This window comes from Apodemus sylvaticus, chromosome 1 (genome assembly GCF_947179515.1).
Source record: "Apodemus sylvaticus chromosome 1, mApoSyl1.1, whole genome shotgun sequence".
Classification (NCBI taxonomy): domain Eukaryota; kingdom Metazoa; phylum Chordata; class Mammalia; order Rodentia; family Muridae; genus Apodemus; species Apodemus sylvaticus.
In genome coordinates, this window is record NC_067472.1 from 82380554 (window position 1) to 82390205 (window position 9652).

Genomic DNA, 9652 nt, shown 5'->3' on the forward strand with positions numbered 1-9652 from the left:
TACTGATTGTATATAGGAAGAGACTACTAATTTTGTTAATTTTCTACCCTCCCACTGGCAGAGTTTTTAGGGTCTTCTATGTACAAAGTCATATAATCTACAAATAAAGACTTTTTTGCTTCTTCCTTTTCCATTTGTATGCTCTTGATCTTCTCCGGTTGTCTTATTGCTCTAGCTGAGAGTTCGAGTACTATAATGAATAGGTATGGAGAAAACGGACACCTTGTCTTGTTTATGATGTCAATGAAACTATGTTCCGTTTGAGTTTCTCTCTATTTAGGTTAATATTGGCTGTGGACTTGCTGTAGATCACCTTTATTAGGTTGAGTTATGTCCCCAGTCTCTCCAGGACTTTTATCATGAAGGGATATTGGATTTTGTCAAAGGCTTTTTCTGAATTTAGTGAGATGACTATGTGGGGTTTTTTCAGTCTGTTTATGTGATAGATCATATTTAAGTATTTTTGGTTTTTTTGGTTTTATTTTTTGTTTGTTTGTTTGTTTGGTTTGGTTTGGTTTTTCAAGACAGGGCTTCTCTGTGTAGCCCTGGCTGTCCTGGAACTCACTCTGTAGACCAGGCTGGCCTCAAACTCAGAAATCTGCCTGCCTCTGCCTCCCAAGTACTGGAATTAAAGGTGTATGCCACCACTGCCTGGACTATTTTTATATGTTGAACCAAGCCTGCATCTCTAGCGTGAAGCCAACTTAACCATGGTAGATGATCTTTTTGATGTGTTCTTGGATTATGTGTGGGTGTGTGCCATGCCCAGGAGACCAGAGTGGGGAGTCAGCTACCCCTGAGACTGGAGTTAAAGACAGTCATGAGTCACTATGTGGATACTGGGAATCAAACCCAGGCCCTATGGTTCTTAGAGACGGTACATGCTCTACTAGAAAGATGTGTTACTGCTGTGTCTCCTTATCCCTTCTTCATTGAATTCATGTCTCTCACACACATGCCACTGGCTCATCAGTCTGTGCTGTCTGCTGCTGTTCTTCTTCCATTGAGAATTCCTGCATCTTTTCCCTGCCCCCACCCCAATCACACCCCCAGATGGAGTGTGATTGGTCCACATGCAGATAGCACTGGGCGGTCATCAGGCCCTTCAATTTTCAGCAGGTTTTCTAACTAGAGTGTAAGTAAGTGAGCACTGTGCTCCCAGCTGAATTCACAGTTGCTCTGCCTGAGTGCAGTCTCTGAGAGGGACCATGGAAGTACCTACCTCATCTCTGGAAGCCAGCCTCTCCACCCAGTCTTTAATTTCCTCCCCTTAGTGCCTATATCTTAAACAAGTCAAGAGACACCTGGAAGGAAACACTAATCCATTTATTACAAAGTCAGATTGGCAGCTGGGGAAGCAAGATCTTTGGGCTCCTGAAAGCCCTTCTGTAACAGTGTAATCAAGAGGAAAGAGGGTGGGGAGAACAGGGGGCTTGGTAGCAAAGTGCTCACCTAGTATGCATGAATTGGGCTCCAAATCCAACATAGCAAAAAAGAAAGAGGGCTGGAGAAATGGACTGTGTGCATTAGCAACGGCATGCTCCACCTGCTCGGCCTTCCTATGTCCCACCCCCTCTCGAGAACAGAAACCCCGCCCTCTTTTTCTGTGTGGTCTCTACCTGTTTTTAAGCTGGGCCCTGGCCCAGTCCATGAGCACAGAGGAATTCCAGGTTCCAGGAGCATGCTCAGGACAGAGCAGCAGCTACCTGCCCGCCCGCCTGCCTCAGAAGCCATGTCTGTCATGGTGACTCCTCTGAGCTCAGGTCCTGCAGGAAATAATGGAATTGTCCTGTCCTCAACTCAGGACAAGCAGCTGAGGATGGGAACCAGCAGTTCTTCATCTTGACTTCAGAAATAGGCGGGTTTTCTCATCTCCAATGAAGAGCCTAAAAATAAATTGCCCTGTGAGGTCTCCATTCCCCTGGAAGAAAGACCCAGCTTTCCATTACAAATCTCCAAGCCTAGAACTCTCTAGACAGGTGGCTTCCTGAGCTCAGTTCCTCAGGCAGTAGGGGACAGTTTCCTCTCTGGTCCCACACATACCTTGCCCAGAAAGGTATGTATGGTAGCCATTCAGAACTCAGCAACAGAGTGCTTAGCCATGTTTTACACCAGGCTCCAGGCATTGCCCAAAGCCTCTAGACTGCAGTGGGAAATGATACAAGAAGGTTACACACCCATCCCAGACTCAGCCCTCCCAGACACAGCTGAAGTCTGGGAGGAGTTGGTGCCCCAAGGAGAAAGAATATGGTCTAAATATGTTGTACAAAAAAAATGTAGATTAAAAAACTATTTTTAAAGCCAATCTGAACAAGAAGCCAACCCATAGGAATATCCCAAGTCCTTTGAAACACACTTGAGTACTACTTGGAGCCAGGGCCACCCATGAACACTTCAGTCCTAAGAGCCAATTAGTCCCCCCCTGTCAAGTGGATTTCTGTTACTTGGAGCCAAAGGCCCAAGGCAGAGGCAGCATAGTTCCCTCTGAAGATGTCCATTTGTCTCCAAGTTTAAGTGAGTGCCGATCTAGCAGCTGTAGACTCTCTGTCACCCTCCTACCTAATGAGCAGTCCCACAAAGAGACCAGCCAGGAGCGGGCCAAGCCAGTAGATCCAGTGGAAGTCCCAGTAGCCAGCCACCACAGCAGGTCCGAAGGCACGGGCAGGGTTCATGCAGGCTCCAGAGATCGTACCACTGCAGACACATAGGTACCCAGTTCACCAGCATCTCAAAAGGTCCTACCTCAGATCCACATCCTTAATCAGGCCTACAACCATCCCCAAGCAGATATCCTCTCTAAACTCCCATACCAGGGCTCCTGGGTGGATCCCAGAGACTTAAAGGGGCCTTAGCTCTAGGTTGACAAAGGACGATTGCTACGTGACCATCATGTCTGTCCCTCCCCATCACACACCCACACACACACTCCTCTAGAATAAATGGTCAGCAAAAGCACCTGCTTAGTCACAATAGGAGGGGGGAAGTAGAGCACGTTCCTTTTCAAAGTCTATAAAGCAAAGTTCAAGGGACACCACCCATATTGGAGTCCAGTTGACCTACATTCAAAGTCCAGCCCAAGCAGTTCTACTCTGTGACCTCCGTCTAACCTCTCTGCATATCTAGTGAGATCAAAGTGTCCATCCCATAGACTGTAGCCAGAACAAATGACAAAATGTGCGCATTGTGATGGTTACTATAGTGTGTCTGGACAAAAGGTCCTCATGCTGCAGACCTGGGCCCTACCTCCAGAGGCAGTCTGTTTCCCAGGCATACCAAAGGAGACATGTTCCCTGGGATAACCAAAGAGAGTTTGTTTCCAAGACACACCTCAAGCTCTCGGCTCTGTCTCCAGACCCAGTGCCTTCAGACTGATCTTTAAATAGCCTTCAGTGGGTTCTAGTCCAGAAGTCCATGGAGGTGGGGGAAGCACACTTGTAAGTGACACAAGTGCCACTAGATGGCAGCAAAGCACCACCACTAGTGAGCTACCGCATTCCCAGACTATCCAAGAGGTCCTAAGCAGTTTCCCCTTCCACCAGCACTGGTGATGGAACTAAGGGACTTTAGCGTGCCAGAGAAATGCTCTACCATAGCGCTTCATCCCCAGGCTGGGCCAAAGATTTCTCTGTATATAATTCCCCGGGCTCCGTCCCTCCATCCCTCCTTGCTTCTTTCTATTCTTCCCTTCTCCCCTTCTTCTGAGTCCCACGGGTGCCTGCTCCCCAGAGGCTGACTCAGTCTCAGCCCCTCAGTCTGTTTCCTCAAGGCCTGCAGGTCCCTCAATGTCTTCCCCTTCTTGAGCTTGAGGCACAGCTCGAGCTTGCTTTGGACACAGACCCCTGGTTCTGTGTCCAAAGGGAACGAAGGAACTGAACTTTTGGAAGCGACCTCTTCCATTACAGCTGATGTGGGTGATTGTCCCAGATTTGTCACTTTAGACTCTCAATGGCCCTAAGTCATCTCTTGCCTTTCTGAACCACAATTTGACTACCTGTACAAAGAAGAAATAGTTCCTGAGCAAACTTTGGCTCGTTAATGCCTTCCCAAAACTAACAAGAAACTTGAAGTAAAAGAGACCAGGACTAGAGATAATATTTCTAAGACAGAGGCAACACCCCAAGGGAATGCTTTATGTCTACTACAGAAATTAGGAATGTTCATCCAGACCTCTGACTTGGCCCTCAATAGAATAGAAGGGTGACCATATTCTCACACAGCCAACAATCACCTAGCATTGCCTGATACCACCTACCCACCATTGCCTGTTGCCTGCCCAAAGCCAGCCCAATGTCTCCATTCGCCACCGGGTGGGGCCATCATACTTCTGAGGGTCACTTACCCTGCGAGGATATCCACAATGACAGAGAAGCCAATGGAGAACGGGGCCAGGGGGCCCATTGTCTTCTCATTGACGGCACCCATACACACGGCCAACACCAACAGCATCGTCAGAATGATCTCTACCCCCAGGGCTTCCGCCACCTGCTCCTTGTCCTGGACTGTCGCAAAGGCTGCCCCAGATGCATTCCAGAACCTTTCCTCTGGACTCACCACCTGTGGGGAAAAGCCACTCAGCCCAGGTGAGAGAAGCTGGGAGCTGACACGGGGCTGCGCTCTGACTCCTTTGCAGTCCGACATCCCCATATCTGTTTCCCAGTTTCTCCCCTTCTCATGTGTAACTGAAGAAGCTACAAGACTTCTCTGAGCCTTGCTTTGCACACCTGAAAACTTAGGATAATGGGTGTTGGGCCCTATGCTGCTTAAATAACCCTTGCTGAGAAAGAGAACACAAAACTTAGCTTGCCTTAAGCTCTAGAAGGGGACCTGCAGGCCTTGAGGAAACAGATTGAGGGGCTCAGACTGAGTCAGCCTCTGGGGAGCAGGCACCCATGGGAGTCAGAAGAAGGGGAGAAGGGAAGAATAGAAAGAAGCAAGGAGGGATGGAGGGATGGAGCCCGGGGAATTATATACAGAGAAATCTTTGGCCCAGCCTGGGGATGAAGCTCTATGGTAGAGCATTTCTCTGGCACACTAAAGTCCCTCAGTTCCATCACCACTGCTGGTGGAAGGGGAACCTGCATCTAAGAAGAACTCGCTTTTCAAAACAATTTTTTTATTAATTTTTATATATGAGTGGTTTGTGTTCATGTATGCCTGTGCACCATGTATGTCCCTAGTAACCACAGAGGCCAGAAAAGAGCGTTAGATCCCTCAGACTGAAGTTACAGATGGCTGTGAGCTGCCATGTGGGTACTGAGAATTGAACCCAGGTCCTCTGGAGGAGCAGCTGGTGCTCTTAACTGCTGGGGCATCTCCTTGGCCCAGAAGTAGCCTTTTTGGTTGATGGAAAGATGATTTCAAGCATAGAGTATCAACCCAAAGGCAAGAGAGGGGAAAGGGGACTCCATCAGTACCAAGCCACTAGGCCTGTCCCAGCAGGGATCACTCACCTTAGCCAAGGCTGCCCCAATCAGCCCCCCAAGGAGCTGGGAGATCAAATAGGGAATTAGCAGCATGGTCTTGAGGCCCCCGATTAGTGTGACTGCCAGAGACACAGCAGGGTTGAAGTGTCCACCGCTACAACCAAGAAAAGAAGGAAGCCATGAGGCCGCAGTCCAAGGCTCACCACAGGGATGTCCCTTGGGAACATGTACTTCAGCCTGTCCCCCAAGCTGAGCCTGCAGCTGGAGTCAGCCCAGTCGCTTCCATAAGCAGAAATGTGCAAATCGCTCCCAATTTTTCCATGAAGAGCTTTGTGTTGGGGTGAGAGACTCAGGGGAACCTGGGGGTCGGTGGAGCAGGCCCTAAACCCAGGCCCTAGGGGGCCTTAGAGACAAACACAAAAGGACAGCCAAGGTTTACTCTGACTCCTCAGAGCTTGCTCTGGCCCTTCAGAAATGTGGCCAAAGTACTGTACCTACTACAGTCCACACAGCAGACCGCAAAGGCAAGATGTTGGTGCGTATTCAGCGGGCAGTTCTGCCTGCTGGTCATACTCCAGGGAAATACTCTGGGCTTCACTGAAGCTCAGAGGCCATCCCCTTCTGCATCACACAACTAAACACAAGCTCAGAAGCTCACCTTGGTTGCCCAGCCGGGAAGCCACCAGGCCTTCCTAGATAGAAGGTCATGTGCCTTTCACCCCACACATAACCCCCCTTGGCCATTTAAGGAGATAATCAAGTGTCCTTTGTTTCTTTCCAGAGAACAGAAAGTTAATATCCTCACTCAGATCTGATTTCGAGTGAGATAGACAACAGCCCTTTGCCAGTTCCCCGGTCAGATGCCCCAAGCGGGATAGCCACCATTACAGTTGGCTCTTCCAGGAAACAGCCTACCTCCCCTCAACCCATTCTACTAAGCTCCTACCCAGATACAAAACAAGGGAGTGTCATTTTCCTGCCTCTAAAATATAACCACCTGTCAGGATGAAGCCCTGCACTTTCTGTGTACTACGGTGGATAAACAAGCCCAGGGCTTTGCTTTTTCCAATTCACTTCCAAAGAGTACCAGCAACAGCAGTGAGTGCCAAGCACCCAACAATCCCATCTCCCAGAGGCACTCAGCTTTGGGCACTAAGTCAGACAGTGTGAATCTGACTCCTGGCTCCACCACCTTCAAGCAAATACCAGTGATGTGGACTTTTCTCTTTTGCAAATATAAAACAGGAAATAACAGAACCTGTTTCTTAAAGTTGTAACTGAATAGAATATCCGAAGAGTGCACAGTATGGAACAGAGGCATAGCTAGCAATGAGTATATGTTGGCTCCAAAGCTAACTTTAAAATATAGTAACAGTGTGATTCCTATTTAATAGGCTTCACAGGCTGCAGAGCTGGATGACCCCACCCCCACATTTGTAAAATCATGAGTGGGTGCCCAAGAGTCCCCCAGATTGGCACTAGGCTAAATGCTGAGATCTGGTCTCACCTGATGTTCCCCAAGGTAGCAATGATGAGCCCCAAGGCCAGCCCATGAGCCAGGGCAGGCTGCAGGAGCCCAGTATTGGGATTGTTCTCAATGACCGATAGACATCCGATGAAGATGAAGAGAGCGGAGCCCAAGAGTTCCACTAAACACGGTTGTACATATTGCTCATACCAGGACAGACGGCATCTGCCAGCCATGCTGGTCTCCTTCACCTTGACCTCACGTAGGTCCATACTACACATCGGTGTCTGCCGTAGGGAAAAAGACAGGAACACGGGTGGCAGAGGCCCCCAAGCAGAAGCCCCCACCCCAAGCCTTCAGTACATCCTTAGTGCCCTTGCCCAGGCAACAGACTCACCTCCCCAGACATCTGTTCCAGAAGGTCAGAGCCAGAACTGCCAGGAGCTGCACCGGCTGCCCTAGATTGTGCTCGCTTATCTCTGCGAGGCAGACTGGTCCGCTAGACTCTGTGCTTTTAAAGGACTAGGGACGTTCACCAAAGGTGTCCAGAATGCAATAAAGCCTGGATGGGAGGTGGCCCAGAAGAGTAAACTTTTTTCTTCTAATCTCAACAGGGCAAGGGCCACGTGGGATCAATGATTGCTGGGCTTAGTGCCAGCGACAGGAAAGGCGTGGTCTGCTTGCATCACGTGCAAAGCGTACACCAGGCCCCACCACAGCGCCTCATCTTTCCAGGGTCCAAAGGTGCCCAGACATGAGGAGGGCCCCAGCAAGGGAGACTGTACACTCAATAACAGCCAGCTCCTCCACAATGATGTTCGACAATCCGTGTGGGCCTCCTTCCCACCGAGGACCTTTTCCACACTCACCCTGATCACCAGACCCAACAGTGGGTGAGCGGATGATGTCTGCTGGGTGCCTGAGGCAGAAGACACAACCCGGCACTGTTGTGTGTGGTAAAGCTGGTGGCACTGTTGTGTGTGGTAAAGCTGGTGGCACTGTTGTGTATGGTGAAGCTGGTGGACTTTGGAAACCTGGGGATGGGTGGGACCTACAGCCTCAGATACTCAAAGCCAGAGCCACCGGGGAGATGCACGCCCTCGGCTCACACTGCCTGCGCTGACACCCCAGCTCAGCTTGTCCAAGCCGAGGGCTAACCGTGCAAGAATGCCACCGAGCTCCATACACTTCCACTGCTTCCTCTGCAAATGACAGCTACCGAGCTAGTGTCACAGCATCCTGACAAGGCTCCAGGGAGGGGAGAAATGAAAGGGGCTCAAGGCAGCTCCGGATACAGTACAAATTCACAATACACCTGAAAGCCCCTCACAGCATGCCAGTGGCCAGGCCCTACCCCTGAGAATCTCCCACTGCTATTATCACCACTCAGGTGACCCAGCTCCGCCCTGCAGAGTAACAAGCCCAAGATTAGGATTTGAAGTCCCACTAATCCCCACCCTGGAAAGTTCTACCCTGGAAAGTTCTGCGCCCCACACACACCTACCCCTAAGCCCAAAATAAACCCTGTCTTCTGCTCAGTTCTCTGCTGTATCTTGTCTGAGCAGAGGCAGCCACCCTCCTGGCTTTTCCCCTGTCATTAAATCTCTTGTATGAAATTCGTTATGCAGTATGGCTTCGTGGTATGCCTTGGTTCCCGACTGCCAGGACACCTTTCCCTTCAGAGCTGTAACTCTTGCAGTGAGGAGACCCTCCTCTCTGAGCTATATACCACTTCCCCCTCAGACCTGTAATACCCACATAGACACCCACGGGCAAGAGTGCATATGTGCTAATGCATAATGGTCTAAATGTTGACCAATAGAATGCTCACGTTGATGTTACAGTGCACACTCATAGTGCCAGCAGCTGGTGACGAGCCTTGTATACATTGCCTCATGCTCACCATGAGGCAGGTACTATCTTTACAGCAAGCCACAAAAGAGAAAGCACTTTTTCACGATGACCAAGCCTAAGATCATAAAAAAAACAGTGAAATGTCACAAAAGGACAATGTAATTCGACTTATATAAGGTATGGGGACAGTTGGGTTTATAAATACAAAAGGAAGGATGGGGTCAGGATGGGGCTCAGTTGGTGGGGTTCGTGTTTCACACACTGAAGCCCAGGCTTGATCCTCTCCTTAGTACCACACAGAACCTGACGTGGTGCTACACACCTGTGATTCCATTAGGTGGGAGGTGAGCGCAGGAGGGGATAGGCCATCCTTAGCTACACAGAAAGTTTGGTGCTAGCCTGGATAGATGAGATCTTGTCTTTAAAAAAAAAGTAGGAACGGGGGATGGTGCAGCAAGCCGGCTTGGTGGGTAAAAGTAGTTTTTCTCCAAGCTTGATAACTGAGTTCAATCCCTAGGACCTACCTGTGAGGTAGAAGGGGGAAACCAACCTCCACAAGTTGTCCTCTAACCTACACACACACACACTCACACACACTAAATAAATAAATAAATAAATACGATTTTTTTGATTAGTGATTTCCAGAACCTTGGGGAGATGCAAACATACTAGAGATGTATGGTAGAGACAGATAACAAACAGCTGAGGATATGTAATAACACTAAACTGTACACTTACAGTAGTTAAGGTAGTCAGTCTTCTGTTACATACACTTTGCCACTTATTGGAAGAAAAGACTCTATAAGCTCAATTATATTCCATTAGCTTTCAAGAGTCTATCAGAAGGACAGGAGAGTCAGAGAGATAAGGAAGGAGGGAGGGAGGGAAGGAGGGAAAAAGAGAGGAA

General features: G+C 49.2%; 1 protein-coding gene across 1 annotated transcript; it reads right to left on the reverse strand.

Annotated features, from left to right (window-relative positions):
- Positions 1-1310: 1310 nt before the first annotated feature.
- Positions 1311-7422, reverse strand: Aqp8 (aquaporin 8). Its single transcript, XM_052174794.1, has 6 exons — positions 7289-7422; positions 6931-7178; positions 5451-5577; positions 4340-4554; positions 2560-2694; positions 1311-1886 (listed from the first exon to the last, which is right to left on the reverse strand). Exons 1-6 carry the CDS (start codon positions 7298-7300, stop codon positions 1838-1840), a joined length of 786 nt encoding a protein of 261 aa, XP_052030754.1. The 5' UTR covers positions 7301-7422; the 3' UTR covers positions 1311-1837.
- Positions 7423-9652: the final 2230 nt, after the last annotated feature.